Source organism: Branchiostoma belcheri, unplaced genomic scaffold, assembly GCF_001625305.1.
Source record: "Branchiostoma belcheri isolate BF01 breed outbred unplaced genomic scaffold, Haploidv18h27 scaffold108, whole genome shotgun sequence".
Taxonomy (NCBI): Eukaryota; Metazoa; Chordata; class Leptocardii; order Amphioxiformes; family Branchiostomatidae; genus Branchiostoma; species Branchiostoma belcheri.
Genome location: NW_017802469.1, coordinates 1,126,661 through 1,144,885, shown reverse-complemented (window position 1 = coordinate 1,144,885; position 18,225 = coordinate 1,126,661). Strand labels below are relative to the sequence as shown.

Here is an 18,225-nt window from a genome sequence, read left to right as displayed (position 1 = left end):
GCGGTTTGGGCAGGTTTTCTTCAGGGCTGCTGGAGCTCTTCCCCGTCCGACTCGGCTAGGTTCCCGTCGTGAAAAAACCTACCGGGGGAACCTAGCTGAGTCAGGCGGGGAAGAGCTCCTACAGTCCCGAAGAAAATCCACCCCAACCACGATAGACTGGACACCAGGCTACCGTTTGGGAAGATGTTCACGGGAGTAACACGGTAGTGGGAGATGTGTCACGGGGTGGCCATGTTTATTTTACCAGGGAATTCCTGTCGAACATGCCTGTCAGCGTGAGACGACGCCTTGTGCCCGTCCAGGGATGGCTTAACCTTGCGGATTGCACTTCACCGCCCGCCACCAAACTGTTTAGAAAGAACGCTCGTCTGGAAATCAGACGATACTTGGAAATGTAAACATTGTCTCATCTGTGACATGGTCGGGGATCGACCATTTCTTCATTGTAGGGGAGAGTAGAAAAGCCATACCTCCTCCCACTTATTAAATCTACCCCCCCCTAGCCTTTTTATAGGATAGATGCAAAAGAAAATATTCTGATAGACTAGTGTATTAAATGTTGAAGATTCTTTTTGTTGAGTGTATGATTTTATGGGTTTTGAGTGAAAATGAACCAAAAGAGCAACTTGGAAAATTGCATGAGCAAGTAATTTTTATCAAATGAATCAAAACCTTTGACAGTTAATTCAAGGTCATTCAAGTTGCCGCATTCAAGTTTTTAATATAGCCCTGCTCTCGTCCATTCCTAAAACGGTTTCTGGCACGGTTCTGCGTTAGAACCACATGTTTTAGCACACATCAGTGTTTGGACAATCTCTGAAACGTCGAGGGAGAAGCTAAACTTGACTGTTTGGCTTTGTTTGGGGGTCCGTGTCACGTTGAATGGCGAAGGCCTGTATTAAAAGAAACACAGCTATGCAGCTGTGTTTACTCTCCTGGGCTGGGGTGGGGAATTATAATCAGTGAAGACTTGTGCATATCCAGGGGAACAGAAGGGGGAGGGGGGCGCTGAGAACGTCATTGCAAGTTGTAGTTAGGGTATTACGATTTTTTATTCAAAAACTTATTATATGATAGCCTATTGATGTTTTGTTTCGCCGTGCATAGACAAAACAGTCTCATATTAAAGGCAGAAAATGCAAAACAGACTAAGATAGTCTTCCGTCTTCTCTTGTGTATTCAAGACTGTAGTAATTCATTGAGTGTTATCAGGTACAGGTACTCGAATTTGACCTTAGCTATAGGTTTAATACATACCGAATCCAGATGCAGAAAGCGTCTGATTTTCTGTCTTTTGTTGCTGTATGTTATCTTTATGGACGTAAGGGGTGACACACTAGTTTTGTTTCAAGAGTTTGACATACAACATTTATTTACGCAAAGGCGGATCCTTGTCAACCAAGAACCCATGGAACCGCCCCCTCCCCCTAAAATGCATCATTTTGTGAAGTACTGTCGTACCCGAACCTGACAACTAATCTGTCAACGTCACCATCGGGCAGATCTCGCGAGATTTGATCCAGCCCAGGCGGCCATGATGGTAGGCACCTGCACTGCGTTCGGTCTGCCTTCAACAATTAGGTCATGTCTCAGTGAGTTATTGTGTCTCGTTCATTATACTTCCCCACAAAGTTGAACCCGTACGTTTAAAAGGAGGCCTGCATGCCCTTTTCCGTAAGACGTAATCAAGCCTTTTCACTTACTAAATTTTAGCCTTCGTAATCCGTAGGCAGCCTCCCCAAAAATCAACGTAACTTGTAATTATTAGCCACAAAGCGTAAAGTCGTAATATCAAGTTTAACGCAATTCGTAATCGGCGGCAAAAATTTTGCGTTATTCGTAATCACTACCACCCCCCCCCCTTCATTTCAATGCAGTTTCTGCGCGGCAAAATGAAATATCTTGGATGAGGAAATCTATCTGATATTGACATTTACTGCCACTTCTTAGCACATTTTCGTCATCATTTCTGAATTCAAGCATTTCAAATAGCCCCAAAACAAGCTACTCAAAAAGAGTCAATATGTTTTTCGGTACCACCAATAAATAGCTAGAACCAGCCTACAATATGTATTTGTGTATATGTCTACATGTAGTTTTAGACCTTACGAAAGTCTCTGTACTTTTGTTGTGTCAATTAAGTTCTAATATGAACGAGCAACCGTTTTCCGTCAGCGACATCACATTCTTTGTCGGCCTCACACTCAGTAAAGCTAGGGTTGATTCAACTTACTTACTACATTACAAGAATGACCAGAAAATCTAGCTTTAAAAGTCCACTTTTACACGGCCTTGCACAATGTACGTAGCAAGAGGAGAGTCCATCAGTCAACGTTTGATAACAAATTGATATGCCAGTTTACACACGATAATTAGACACACATTTGTACAGACGGCCGTATGGCCTGCGGTTTTTCAAGACATGATGATGATCGAAAAGTCTACTCCATAGGAATGTCCCAAAAATGCTAATTTGTAATGTAAATCTTTTATAAAGAAATAGCCATGCTTTGTACGAAGTTAGAAAAGTCTAAACAAGTGAAAATACGTTGTTTACATAGGGAAAAACTTGTCCAACAAACAACAACAACGACTTATTATTGGGTCTTGCACACTACACCCCAGGCCTTCTGACCACTTCGTGGACCCGCAACATGAATATCGCCAGACGTACATGTCCACCCAAGCCTTTTACAGTGGGAAGAACAACGTTTTGTACCGATATACATGTTACCGGTACGTCTGGTGAGAACATGGCGTGTGATTGATTATACAGTACAGCATGAGGGAGTGGTTAGTTAATGATTGGGCTAATTGCTAAGATCTGGCTGCGTTGAAGGGTTTCTTCTGTCAAACAAAAAATTACATCTTGAATTTTTTGTTTAAATTTAACGGTGTAACCACGACTGACTACTGTCAAGGTAAACTTCTCTCAAAATACGACTTTCAAAAATGAAGAAATTCGGAAATGCAATACTATTCAAAGTTTTGACAGAAAATATGTCTTTGTTTATATCTTGTATGAAGGGTTTCGTCTGTCAAAGTAAAAAAATACTTTTGAAAATGTTTCTTTCAAACTAAACTTTCCAACTACGACGCGATACGTTTTGCAGACATGCAGCTAAAGAATATATTCGAATGTTTGACCAGAAAACATATCTGTGTTTATGTTTTACATCCTTCGCCTGATTTGACATGACTTTTTTTCTCCAGGCAGATGTTTTTGAGAGTCCCTAACCCTTGGTGACCCCACTGTCAGAAAAGATTTGACGAAGAGGACCCAATCTGTCCCCCGGAGACACAGGTAAGATTTCCCCGCCACATGCCCGTCGCGCCCCGGGGCGAGGCACCACACGTGCCCGGCTTATGTGGGGCGCCAGGTGTTTCACTTAGGGACGGTTCAAAAACTACTCTAACAGGTGGACTAGAGCTAGGGTGGTGGACAAAATAAAGAGCCAAGCAGATCCCTTCGAGTAATCTCCAAGCAGATCCTAGGGTGGCCTGAAAGACAATATGAAATTGGCCAGACAGTACACTAGTTTCCATTGCCAGAGAGGGTCCAATATGCCACTCTCTTGGTATGTTTTGTGTCTATTTGACCATTTTCTACTCTTTCCAGCCGCTTCCCGAAGCCTGGTAGAAGCTACAAAGCCTGTACGAACTCTTACTCCAGCATTTATGTATGTATTTTGTACCGTCTATTTGTATAGAGTTGTTAGGACTTTAAATGATGTAAACTGTATCTTTGTTATATATTTTGTCTGACCTCAATGAAAAGCGACCTGCAGGTCGATTTGAGTTAAGAATTGTTCAGAATTAGCCAAGCAGTAAAAGTAAAGAAGACAGGACAAGACGCCTGTATGTTTTTTTTTTGTTCGGAAGACTCTCTTGACGTGCATTGGTCTATGTGGGAGAACTCGAGAAACTAACAGCTGTATCTTATGTAGTCTTACATTACAATTAGTAGAGAACTCTTGTCATAGAAAGAGCTCTACTTCTATTTGGGGGAGGGGGGCAATTGATTAATCCGATAGGGGGCGTTGCAAGGTTACAAGGGAGTTAGTTGGTAAGAAAACGAATACTAGTAGACGAGACAGAGCAAGAGATTTTACTCAGCAAAAAGATAGCGGAAGGAGAGACAATTAAATAAAAAGAGAGACGATGTAAGAACGCGTACTACATCGTTGAACTTCTGCATGCCAATGTCTGCCTCTTGCATCTAAAGGTATTTAAGGGTTTTTTTTTTCTATTCCAACATTAATTACAATACATGGTGACGACACACTCAAGTGTTTTCAACTTATTTTTATGCCGCCACCAACGCATGGACAACAGACACACTCATTTTCACCTGAGTTAAGTGAGGAAAGTCGTGTAAAGAGCCTTTCCCAAGGGCACAAGATCGGTGGCATGGCAGGATTCGAACTCGGGACCTCTTGGTTGACATTTTCTCCGGTCAAATATGCCGATTACTCACCAAACCTTCCAGCTCTCTTTGCCCCAGATGCGGTGCCAACAAGGTGGAAACGATTATACTAGAAACGCCAGGATGATATAAGGTTGCGTGCCGGGGCGTTGTTAGTCTTCGCCCGGCGTTTAGAACCGTGCCAGCGTCCCGTGGCGTTTTGGGGACAGGGTAAACGTTTGTCTTAGGTTCTGTTTCTTCCCAAGCTAACCCCTGACAACCTCTTTGTTATGAATATGGCGAAGTTCAGGGCGATTTCTTCCTCCTGAAATAGCCCAGTTCGACAGGTTGAAGAGAAAACGCAGCTAGGTTTGTCTTGTCTTTATCTGCCTATGCGCTCAAACCTTTCAGAAATACTAGTAGATGTAGGCGAAGTTTACTTTTTGCTACTGTCCAAGCAGAGGTTTGGGTTTGGGGTTATTTTTTGGGTGTTTTTAGGCTTTTTTCTCGGAGAAAAAATTCCAGTGCGAAAGAGAAACCCCGATAAAAAAGCTTAAAAGCACGCCCAAAATAACCCCAAACCCAAACCTCTGCTTGGAGAGTAACTTTTTGCAACAATTCGTATGTCCACACGACTTGTATCATTCCATAGTTCTCGCTAGGCTATTTGAGCACATAATAATTAGGGGCACTCTGTGCTGTGATTTAGACCCCCTATGCTGTAATTTGGACCCCCATGCTGTCTTTCAATCTGCATAGGGGTGTTAATTTTGGGGGGAGAACCTTCATAAATCTTGCAAAAAAAAATGAAAATCCAACTTTTATATAGAATGAAGCTATAACAAAGGGAAAACCTTAACTTCACAAAATCTGTAAGTGAGAAATAGTGTCTCAGGGGGTTATGAGTTTAATTTTTCTTCGGCTCAACGCGCGACTTGCGTTGAAAAAGCTGTCTTTCTGTACCTGACCCCTACGCTGTGAAAAAATCCTGGTGAGAACCCTGCATTTAATATCTAGCTTTCCTTCATCAAATAGTTTTTAAATGTTTAACACATGTCCATGGAGGTAATTTATTACTAAAGGTATGCCGTAGTGCCTACTGTTCAGCATATGCAATTCATTCTCTTTCTAGCAACCGATACAGAATGAATTACTGACGTGCAGGAGAGAAATAAATATTCCTGTCATCACAGATATTACAGACAGATGTCCTAATGAGAGACAGGATACTAGTAGTAAGAAGAACGTAGAATTTATTTATTGTGACCCCCGGTTTTCTAGATCTTTATTTTCTCTCCCAGCCCCCTTAGGTTGCTTGAAAGATGCCTGAACTTGGCCGGTCAAATAAGGTGATATAAAGAGGGTATATGTAACTTGTAACTAATATTGTGTCGTGTAGCGTCGTTCAGTGTAGTGTAGTGTTGTGCAGTGCAGTGCAGTGCAGTGTAGTGTAGTGTCGCTCAGTGTAGTGTAGTGTAGTGTAGTGCCATGCTGTGTATTGTAGTGTAGTGTCGACATGTCAGAGGTGTAGTGTCGTGTAGTGTAGTGTCGTGCAGTGTAGTGTAGTGTCGTGCAGTGTAGTGTCGTGCAGTGTAGTGTAGTGTCGCTCAGCGTAGTGTGGTGTCGTGCAGTGTAGTGTCGTGTCGTGCAGTGTAGTGTCGTGTCGTGCAGTGTAGTGTCGTGCAGTGTAGTGTCGTACAGTGTAGTGTAGTGTAGTGCAAATAGTAGGTCAGAAACTCGCCAGACTTTATGATAGCTGGACGTCAGCCAACTATGCCAGTGCATACCAACAGCCTAACCGACAATTACAAATATAAAACTGAAACCAATTTCGTCATCTAGAAGGTCAGAAAGAGACAAAAAATTATTATCTCGTAACACAGAGCAGCGTAGCGCCTTGCCCTGCCCGGATACCGGCTCAGGGCGACCTTTGTTGCGGTACGAACCATCTGTGCCGCCCGCCTGTAATCTAGCCCCGGCCGAACAATGCCTTCGCGTGCGACAGAGAGGAAACACGGGGGGATCCAGCCACAGGGCAGACTTTTCCAACTCATTCAGGGTAATAGCTCGTGGGAAGAGGAATTTGTCCAGACATGCCGGGCGATCTAAGGATAAAACTTTACCCAGTAAGTTTTTTTTACAGCGTGTAAACAAGGTTGTGATGTAACGGCTGTTGCCATGGTAACGGACGTAGGTTTCCCTGTTTGAATCAGCACTTCAGCAGAACGTACTGCGCCTGTGCGAAACCTGTAATGTATTGTGATCTGTTGTACATAGTACTTGGCAGATCATCTTGTTTAAGGTTGTATTCTCGTATTAAGACATTTAAGGATGACATTCCGTCTACTAGAGGAAATATGACAGCATCATATATTGGTTAACATCAATTTGAATAGGATAATTATGTCATCATTTTAATATTTTTATATCAATTCTTTTCATATCAAAGAATAATCGACTCTCTTACTCTTCCAGTCAGAAAGAAATCCTGCTTCTATATTGTTGAGGCGTTGAAATCGCCATGGAGCAAAATCGCCCCGTAAACGGTGAAAAAAAATCACTGCAGTAGTAGCTCAACCAATACACTAGTTATAGAGCCATGGATCAAAAGCGTCGCTTAGCGGCAAAACAAGTCACTGCAGTTCCTCATGCCTGGAAGAGTTGTGTGTGGGGTAGACGGCTGTATCAGGGTTTGAGGTTTAAAAGGGTGCCGAATAAAAGCAGACTTTTATTGCGGCAAGACGAACAACACTCCGCTGATACAGCCCCGTACCCGTATACAGCTCTCTCGCCCCCGAAAAAGAAACGACCGCTACGCGCTAGAAAATATAGGTAGGGTTGATGGCTATTATTTACGCAGCATTTAGTAAATTATTTAGTAAATAGCCAACATACTGGTTAATATCGCCATGGACCGAAAGCTCTCCGTGGCGACCAAAAACAATCAGTTCGGCCAACATACTAGTATTGGGTGCAGTACTAAATTGAACTACTAGAGGCCGCTTTTGATCCATGCACGCAACTGGTTGGCACTGCAGTTTCATATCATTTATTTGCACAAGTAAAAACATTGATCAACAAATATACAAATCAGTGTGTAGGTGGAGGAAAGAAGCCTGCAAGGCTTTTACAATGCCCTCCCCCTTGAAACTTAAATCACAAAACTAACAAACTAAATAAAACCTAAATATAACAGAACAAAACTGATTCAGATTGGTGTATACGTAAACTCAAGGCTTAAGTGACAAAAATGTAAAAGGACATCAAAGTATACTAGTAATGTAATGTTTGGATTTATCATATATCACTAGATGTCACACAAGTTACTACAAGCACCACGTGGTGTACCTTGTAAAGGAACCGCAGCGGGGCGCTCTTAGACCATGCATGCAACCTGTTGCTACTTCAGTTTGCATCTCTATGTTTCGAGGTAAAAATTGGTATTTTGTAGCCAGCAGCTACGATCTACACATACTAACGCTAGTTTCCATGAAGATAACATCACGGAGGTGATAGAATTTGAAGGAGGACAAACAGAATGTGGTTTTTATTTATAGTACTGTGAAGAGAATGGTGTTTCAGCACCAAGGAAAGGGATGGTACATAACACTAGTAAGTTCAATTGGGGAGGGGGGCGGTAACTCAGAGTTGTACGCACAAAAAGACCATATCCGTGGTAGTGATATCAAATAGCGCTGAGGTCTGAGGTCCCAAGTCAAGAATGTATCATGTGTTTAGAGGTGTGTAAAGGAGGTGCTGTTTTGGTCTGAAACTCATCAGGATTGTGCAACTCCATACATATGTTAACCAGGATTTTTGGCGGTGCAACTGAATGTCGAACGGAGATTTTGAACTGCATAGAATCTAGAACCCAGTTATGCAAGAAATAAGTTCCTACGTCAGATTGGGAGCTTCATAATAGTGACCACTGCGTACACAAAGTCCTGCCAAACATGTATATTAGTAGTGACAAGATAAATGAACTGAATGACAGCTCCACCCACTCTCAGCCCTATCCATACCCAAGAACACTACCAAACCATTCATGTATAATTATCTGTGCTATAAGACAAGTGACCTGCACTAACCCTTCCCCAGGCTTTACCTAAGTCACATTTGAAGACAAAGGCCGACTGTCATTACTGCATTATTGTTATCTTACAACCATCTATATTAATATTACTCTGTCTAAGATATTTCTGCCTCTCTCCCCATACGTTTCCATGTATCTCAAAACGCTACAAATGTTGTTGAAGAAACTTTGGGTCGGACTCGTTCACCTCCGTGTCTCGCCCTCAAGTGCGCGGGTCGTCAGGTAGGACAGAGATTTGTAGGCAGCTCATTATCTATGCAGGGAGAATTGTAGGCGTGGCTAGGCTTTGAGAATTCAAGATACACCCGCCTGGTCCGATGTAATGTTGATAAACATTGATATCTTAAAATGAATTCATGTATGTTTGAACATGACATTATGTATTGACAAATAGGCGTATGGGAACTTTTCAGACATTTTTGAGTATCTGAGGCATGATTTTGACAAAACCTTCTGTCCGTCTGAAGTTGCAAGTCATAATGCCGGATGTAATAAATCATTTCAGGAAACGTCAATTAATCCAGCGAAAGAAATCCTGTGTGCGACAGAACAAGTATCGACTCAGACTAGAACACTACACACATCATTTTTTGTAGCGAAATTACAACAAAAATCGAGGTTTGGATGAAAATTCATATCATTTTGGGTACTTTTAAGAACATAGAGCCTTAACACGGCCTACTCATCAGTAGTGCTCCTCAGGTGCTTAAAGTCGCCAGACGGGTGACAAGATAAATGACATGGTGGACAGCTCCACCCATTCTCGGTATATTTTTAACCAGCGACTCTAACTAACCGTTTATGTATAATTATCTGTGCTTTAAGACAAGTGACCTGTACTAACCCTCCCCAGGCTTGTACCTGAGTCACGAAGACAGACCAACTGTCATTACTGCATTCTTGTTATCTTTCAATCAATCTATAATATTACTCTGTCTAATATATTTCTGCTTGTCTCCCCCATACGTTTCAATTGTAACGTTATCTCAAAACGCTACCTGTTCTATTATATCATTATAATTTACTGGTAATTTCAAAGATTATGTTTTCATGTCTGTGTGCATGTGCGTCTGTCGGGAAAAGCGTGAAAATAGAGCCACCTCGAAGATTACAAGATTTACAGTAGCGATGTGGTGTTGTCTCCACCTACTCTCTCGAAGCAGAGGTTGATGGTGGAAGATCGTTTTTTATATATGGCCCCTTTTCTGGCGCTAGCGAACCAACTCCCCCGGTGTGTTTCTATCTGGACGATTGCTACTCTTTCCAACCGCCTCCCGAAGCCTGGTAGAGGCTACTTTTATTACACCGTACACGCAACCTGTCACTACTGCAGTTTTTGTATACATCGCTAGATGTCACTAAATGTATTACATGACCCTTGACCTGAGATTGTAAACACAAGACCCTTACCCGATTTTCTCTCTGTTTTGTTCGAGTTTCATGCGTTTTAATGTAAGAATTGGAACTCCAGAGCCAGACAATGGTAACATGGACATGACAACGGGGATTTTGATGAAGATAGCGACATGAGGCCGCAAGGTGTTAGGAGAAGGAGGGGAGACATGCCACGGTAAGTTTGACTGGGGAGGGGGGCGGTAACAGAGTTGTTACGCACCTAAACTAAAACTTGTAGCAAGGCAGGCCCAGGCCAAATATATAACGTTACTTCATATAATTTGTATTCAGAGGTCTGCCACCAGTATGAGATAAGAATGTGTTGTAGGTTTTAAACATGTGCTCTTTTGATCTGAAACTGGTCAGAACTTGTGCTTACTGAGATTATGTAACGTTGACCAGTTGTTGAGTATTTTTCGCCCAAAAAAGAGTTACTCAAGCAAATGAAAGTGTTGTCTGTCCTTGGGGCTGGGAGCACATTGTCTCAAGAGCCAGAGAGTTCTACCCGTAGCCCCCCTCCCTGTTGAGGGTGGAGTTGTACATTGACTTTGTTACCTCTCTAACTCCCCATTCCCATGTCAAGTTTGAATGAGTGTCCCAGACCCTGGTTGTCTACTAGTACAAATGTAGGTGGTAGAAAATGGCAGAGGAGTAGCTGGTCACCTGGTCTTTAGGATGTTTGTTTGTTTCGCATAACCGAGAAACTGCCTTTAGGCGTAACACATCAGTTTACAAACAAGCAATTGTACACGTATGCCCAAGACATTAGCGCACAACCACACGGAAACACAAAGTCAACACAAAACGTTGCCATATTTTCCCATTTTATTGAAGATCTCACAACAGGCAAGGAAAGTCAATGCTAGCTAAGACTTGAATATATGCGCAACTAATGCTACAGTAATGTTATGACATAAACTTAACACCTAATGAACCTAATGAACTCAGATAAGGCGACTATTTTGATTTAGTAGAGTTTACAGTTAAGGTCACAGCAAGTAATTTTTATAGCAATACTTTTCGCCTGATTTTGGAAAAAAGAAAAGACATTTTGTTGCCTTCTGGCAGTGGTCAACATGCCAAAAAGGGGCAAAGATGTCTGTTGCCATGCCGGAAGGTGGATGGCAGATAACTATGAAGAGATGAGACAAGAAAAGGCTCTGATTTAATACTTTGTTTCTTACTCTGATGCAGTGATATGTGGTGCTGGCTGTGTGATGTTCCTACTGAATCAAAACCATTTGTACAATGATTGAGTCAAAATTTTAAAATGTAGGAACCTTGTTTTTTTTTCGGCCTGCCTTGTTTTTTTTTTCGCCCGCTCGCATTAGATTTGGAGTCTGCAGAGGATGTCATTACTTCTGTGGCCATAGGGGGAGGGGCCTTAGATGCAGGTAAGTACATGTACTAGTACCCGGAAGTATTCCTCAGGTCTGAAATCAGTTGTCATCGTCATGAAATTTGACAGATGACAGTTCAGGCAGGGCCGGCCCAGGCCCCCAGTACACCGTCATCATCACACGGGCGTCCCGCGTCCCACCAACGCCTACCTGGAATGGGAGATATCCACGCGGAAAAATGAGGAAAAACAATATATGTCTTCACCACATAGTGGTGAAGCCAGAATAAGTAGGAAAACAGAAGCAGACTCGTGCGATTGGTCAAATTGATTCAGGCTGACTACATGTACATGTATCTGCCGAATTGGGCAATTGGGAAGCTTGCTAGAGAGTCTCCACAAATTCACTTTTAGAAGGCCGTACAAGCTCAATTTCTCAGTCATCATGATTGGAACAAACTTCAAGTGACTATATTGTATGTACACTTCCGATATTTGTATGTATCTTAGATTCTTACAGACTTTTTTTGGTGTAATTTGGTCTTTAAATATGAACAGAAAACCAACACTGAAAATGTAGCAGTAGATCAATGGGGTAGTGTGGCGTAGCGGTAGTGTGTTCGGCTTGGAACGAAGAGATCCCGGGTTCGAACCCCACCATGTCACCGATCTTGTGCCCTTGGGAAAGGCACTTTACACGACTTTCCTCACTTTGCTCAGGTGTAAAATGAGTACCTAGCTTCGGTTAGGGACATCCCTCGGATAGAACGTTAAATTGAGGTCCCATGTTTGGGGAGAGCCACACCCCACACGCACGTTAAAGAACCCACCACACCTTTCGAAAAGAGTAGGGGCATTCCCCAGTGTGCGATGGTCAAAATACATATCTGATTATTCACTACAGACTCCAGGAAGAGTAGTTTGAAATTCACACTAGATCCTAAACAAACAAACAAACAAACAAACAAACAAACAAACAAACAATTATTACAGAAAACAAATGCCTGGAAGACATTACCAGAATCTGGTAGATGGTCCCTGCGACAGATTGCATCTGGTAATAGATGGGAGCAAATTTCTCAAACGTTTTGCCGTCGTTGAGACGTTTCTCTGCCTCGCCTCGGAACTGCAAGGTTTTACCATAAGAAAAAGCGATGAACATGTGATTAAGACCTTAAAATGTACAAATGTATCTGATTCAATGTTTTGAGGTAAGGCCATACCAATTTAATTTGTTGTTTCTCGGATTTTTTCAGAAAAAATATGAAGCGACAGGGCGAAATTTAAAAAAAAAAGGCCAAGGCACCCCATGATAGCCGGAAATGTTACAATATGAGCCATGAAGTGAACATACCAGGCTGGTTTAACAATAGATTTTGAGCTTTTAATGAAACAAAATTGCATTGTTACTTTGAAAAATTTGAACAACTCGAAAGAAAACGACTTTTTTCAACCGTTGGGCCAAAATATGTCATTGAGAATTTTGCAGTTTATTTAGAACAAATTTTTTTTTTCCAAATCAGAAAAGAATGGACAGGGTGAATCCAAGAAGCAACAAATTAAATTGGTGTGGCCTAATCATAGTATCATGTATTATTTATTCCATTAAAGTCTAAAGGGGGTGAATCACCAACTCATTGATTCTCTATTAGTATTATGGTATGTGTATTCCTTGTGGAGAATAAAATAAAATAAAACAAAATAAAACAAACAAACAAATAATCAAACATACCAGAGTACAGCAGGCTCGGGCCCGGTCAGCATGATAGCTGTCAAAATACTCTGGGCTGCTGAGGCCTCCACACATCGCCGGTCTTCCTAAAATGTCGCCTTCCGAACTCATCTTGCAGTTGCTGAAGTTTGGATTTCACCTAGATGGAACATACATGTATGCAAATGACAATTCTGTATCAGTACAGCCGGTATGACCGCCCTTTGCCGTAACACACAGGCTTCACAGGCACGCGGCGCGGTGGCAACTGGCTGTATCGCAGCGAACGACTTGTTACACACAATCTTTGCATATTTAATTGCAGAAGTTGTGTGAAGTTAAGGTTTTCCCTTTGCTATAGCTTCATTCTAAAGTTATGCTTTCATTTTTTGGGCAAGATTTATGAAGGTTCTCCCCAAAAAACACACCTATGCTGGTTGAAAGACAGCATAGGAGGTCCAAATCACAGAATAGGGGGTCCAAATCAAAGCATAGGGGTCCAAATCACAGCCTAGGGGGTCCAAATCACAGCATGGGGGTCCAAATCACAGCATAGGGGTCCAAATCACAACATAGGGGTCCAAATCACAGCATAGGGGTCCAAATCAGGCCAAAACACTGCACGTTCTTGTACACAAAATTCTTTTCTTTTCTAGACCAACACAAGTTGCCAAGGACAAATGACAGATATAGATCATGTGACGCTTGTCAATGAAGAAAATGGAAAGAAACAGAACGGTGAGACTTACCGAATTTCGCTTCAAGAAATCAAAGAGGCGCGAATCGTTGACTTCCGTGCCTCGTTCTGAAATGTACAGGCCGCCAGCAGAGATATGTACTAGGCAGCTCATTATCTATCTATTAAAGGTCATGATATGTAGGTGTGGCCAGGCTGTGAAGAATTTTGTGACGATAACGCCACACCAATTTAATTTGTTGTTTCTCAGATTTTTTCAGAAAAAAAATGAAGCGACAGGGCAAAAAAAAAACAGGCCAAGGCACCCCATGAAGGCCCGAAATGGTACGATATGAGCCATGAAGTCAACATACCAGGCTGGTTTATAATTAATACAATAGATTTTGAACTATTAATGAAATGAATTTGCATTGTTACAAAAAACAACTAGGAAGAAAAGGACTTTCTTCAACCGTCGTGGGCAAAATATGAGCATTTTGCAGGTGATTTGGAACCTAAAATCTTTTTTTTTTTTTGCAAATCAGAAAAAAATGAACAGGGCGAATCCGAGAAACAACAAATTAAATTGGTGTTGCCTAACGTTATACATGTATATTGAACAAAATAGCGAAATGGAAAGATGGACAAACGTAGAGTATCTCACACATGATTATTTATTCTTAGCTTCTGTCCTTCTGACATTGCAAAAGTCTTACACATCGAGGATTAGATCATATCATTTTTTATATATTTTCAGAACAAATGAGCTTGACACAATGTGCGGAACTGTAGTGACCCACAACACTCAGGTAAGGCCACAGCAAGTAAATTTTATGGATGACATCCTCCGCAGACTCCAAATCTAATGCGATCAGGCAGAAAAAACCAAGGCAGGCCAAAAAAACAAGTTTCCTAATCCTACATTATATCATCACATTTTGACTCTATTATAATACAGTCAAATGGTTTTGATTCAGTGGAAACATCACATATACACAGCCAGCATCACATATCACTGCATCAAAGTAAGAAACAAAACATTAAATCAGAGCCTTTTCTTGTCTCCTCTCTTCATAGTTATCTGCCATCCACCTTCCGGCATGGCAACAGACATCTTTGCCCATTTTCGGCATGTTGACCACTGTCAGAGGGGAACAAAACTTCTTGTTTTATATTCCAAATTCAGGCGAAAATAAAATAATGCACGCGCTGATATCATCCATAAAAATTACTTGCATTGGCCTGACAGCTTCTCGAGATCCCATCTTCAGCTATTAATAGCCAACAACTATGACAAAAAAGTAATTATCTGACAGTGTGCATTGACCTCTGACAGCCCTTCCCTAGACTTGTATGTGACACTGTCATTACTGTATTCTTGTATCTTATACTATAGCTAACAAGCAATCAACAACATCACTTTGCCCCATACTTTATACGTTATGTATTATTGACAAAAACAGCATATTGGAAAGGTTGACAAACTTTATTTGACGCAGAGACTTAACTTGATTTACTGAATGGTGGTGACCCCCAGTGCACATCAGACCCTTGAGAACTGACAAGATAAAAGGCATGGTCTACAACTCCACCCATTCCTAGCCCTAGGCGAAATCAATGACAATAGGAACCGTTTGATGTTATAATTACCCGTTCTATTACTGTAATTCCTGATTTTTTCACTGTACTTTTATGTTCACTGTCACTTCTGTACTGTTAACTTATCATTACAGCCAGCAAATAATTCCTGGACTTTCTTTTTCCTGCACCTGTCGCCACCGTGAATATATAGTTCCGTGAACATGTCCACTTTTTTCAGAACTTTTCCTACCGTGAACATAAGATGAATTACAGTATTGTCTTATACACTTCATGGTACAGTGATTAATTGTCTAGTCAGGTTTTGTAACTTTTTTTAGTACTGTTTGTTTGTTTGTTTATTATTTGCACAGCAGCAATGAAAAAATTATACATAGTAAATTAATAATGAATAAAACAGGTGCAGGAGGAGGGAAAAAAGCTTATTTAGCTTATGCTAAGCCCTCCTCCTCTATACTAACCAAAAGTAAACATAATTGAATTGAAATAAGGCATACATACATAAGGAATTGTTATCAAAATAATTCAAACATGGGCAAAATGATAAAATAACAATAATGAAACAGTAGTATACATAAATTGAGATGAAATGAAATTGATATGAAATAATATATACATACATAAGGAATTGTTATCTTATTATTCTTAATAATTCCAACATAGGCAAAATAAACAATAACAATAATGAAACAATAGTGTACATAAAAAATAATAATAACTGAAGATATGAATCTAATACAAGGGGCTGGGGTGGTTTATAAGATGGGCTTTCAGGGTATTTTTAAAAGTTATAAAAGAGGAAAGTACATACAGTATATACTGTGCTTTTAGTATATACAGTGCCTCAGTTGTTGTGATCCTATATGTAGACTGTTGAATGAACTTGAGATAGAAACACTAAGAAAAACTTAGAAATTTACATGTAGGTTTGGTACAGTACTTTGATAGAGGTTAATGTCAAAAAATTGCTACTGATTCTGATTTTAGATTATTTTACAGTCACTCTAGTGGTACAACGAGAAGCAAGTCTGTCCCTGGTATACATTGTTTCAGGAGTGAATGTTGTCAGACACGTCGATGAAGGTTAGACATCCAGGTAATAAGATACGCCAAAAATCAGTTACACTACAACAAGCAACTGGATATGATTTTGGAAACGGTCAGACGTTTCAGCTAGTATCCACTAGCTTTCGTCAGTGACTGAAAGACCATAGGAGAAATGCAGGTTATATTAGCACAAACTATTGATTGATATACAAATAAGTGAAAACGATGTTGTCAGACTCTTAAAGTTTTCCTTCCAGCCCTGAGGGGACCCCAGAAAGTGCGAAATGGAACGAAATGGAACAAAATGAAACGAAATGGAACAAAATGAAACGAAATGTGTATGAAGGAAAGCCGTTCTTAGAATACCAACAATATTAACGTTGCCGTTTGGACGTTGAGTGGACACTGACGTCGCCGTTCCAACGTACAAACGGCTTAACGGTTCTCCTTCATACACATTTTGTTCCATTTCGTTCAATTTCGTCTCATTTCGTTCCATTTCGTTTCATTTCGCACTTTCTGTACACCGGCCCTGAGTGCGGTCCTCTTCCTGAATCTTTACTTTAGAATGTCTGACAAGCAAGGAAATGATTTGGTGTTGCCTTAATATTTGAGTAAGATGGTTACAACGTTATGCCGAGAGCTATGCAACACCACAAGCTGCCCCTCCCCACCTGTAGCCACACGGTAAGGGTATCGCACATAAGCGACGGTGCGGATGTGTTTTCCCTCAGCTGTGAACATCTCCAATTTGCTGTTCTGATGATCACCCACAATTACACGGCCAAATTTGTCCACAGCAATCCCTGTGGGATATAAAAGACCACCTGCTTTCGTGTCAAAACTGGAAAGGCGGACTCCATTTTTATCGTACTTTCGAACAGGACTCACACAGTTTCGCTTGTATGTGATGAAGATGTCTCCTTTCTCATCCACGGCGATAGACAAAAAATGTCTAAGACTTACAGTCAATGTGCTCAATTCTGGCACCTGTGTCATTGTGTACATAGGCCTAAACCACACAGCCTCCATGCACACTGCTATACATCTTAAATACACACGTTCTGTTGATAGTATGATTCTGTCAGAAAGCTTGTCCCAGGCAAGCCCAGTGATTCTAATAAGTTTACCCCTGAAAGTACACTTAGAAAGGACATGGCCCTCTTTGCTGTACAGATAGACGGAATGTCCAGTCAAGGCATTTCTCTCACGACCTGCGTACAAAGCTACCCACAGGGTATCGTTGCGGCCTATGGATATGGCATGTGGTGTCATTTTTTTTCCTGTGGAGAAACTGCGTAGAAAGACTCCCTCCATGCTGAAGACTTGGATTCTTTTGTTGCGCTCGTCAGTCACAAATATCTCGTTAGTCGAGGACACGGCAAGTCCTCCTGCAGTCTGAAACTTGCCTGGTCCGTATCCGGCCCCACCAAAGGTGATCCTGTCTTTCTTTTCTGTTTGTAAAACAACAGTAAACACTTAGTGAAGTGGGCACCAATTTTTAGACCAAGGTAACACATACATGTACAGTATATTACATAATGGTAGATCCTATTCCAAGCATGACCATTTTGACAGTTTAGCACTTCAAAATTAGAAAAAAATTGTAAGTTAAGTTAATGTAAGAGAAATATTGTAACAGTTAAAGTTTTCAGATGAAGATATACATGTACTATAAATCCTTGTAGAAACTAAGAAAGACTAGAAAGGTTGACATTTGCTCGGGAGCAAATGCAGCAAATGGCTTCACCACATCCCCCGTTCCCAAAAAATGGATCTATCCCCCCTCCCACACAAATGGATCACCCCTGTCCAAAATTTGAAGTGTTCCATTAGTCTATACCCCCTTGCAGCAATGGAATCTTCCATTGCCTTCTGTTGGAACATGTAGAAACACACCCTCCCGAGCAGGGTCAGTGGCGCGGCCCAAAACTGCCTCCGCATCTTAGAAAGTTAGATG

At 41.2% G+C, this 18,225-nt stretch overlaps 1 protein-coding gene across 7 annotated transcripts in view; it reads left to right on the top strand.

Moving 5' to 3' along the window:
• The first annotated feature begins 3,219 nt into the window (after positions 1–3,219).
• The window catches only part of LOC109480517, a 39,281-nt gene continuing 24,275 nt past the window's right edge, over positions 3,220–18,225 (top strand). For 2 of the 7 annotated variants that reach the window (XM_019782742.1, XM_019782725.1), the window contains exons 1-2: positions 9,883–10,068; positions 11,225–11,287. In XM_019782742.1, coding sequence (XP_019638301.1) covers positions 10,025–10,068; positions 11,225–11,287 — 107 coding nt within the window. In that variant the 5' untranslated portion in view covers positions 9,883–10,024. Of the gene's footprint in view, positions 3,305–9,870; positions 10,069–11,224; positions 11,288–14,376; positions 14,429–18,225 lie in introns of those variants that run through there. The other 5 variants (XR_002140844.1, XR_002140842.1, XR_002140841.1 and 2 more) reach the window with 5 other exon arrangements.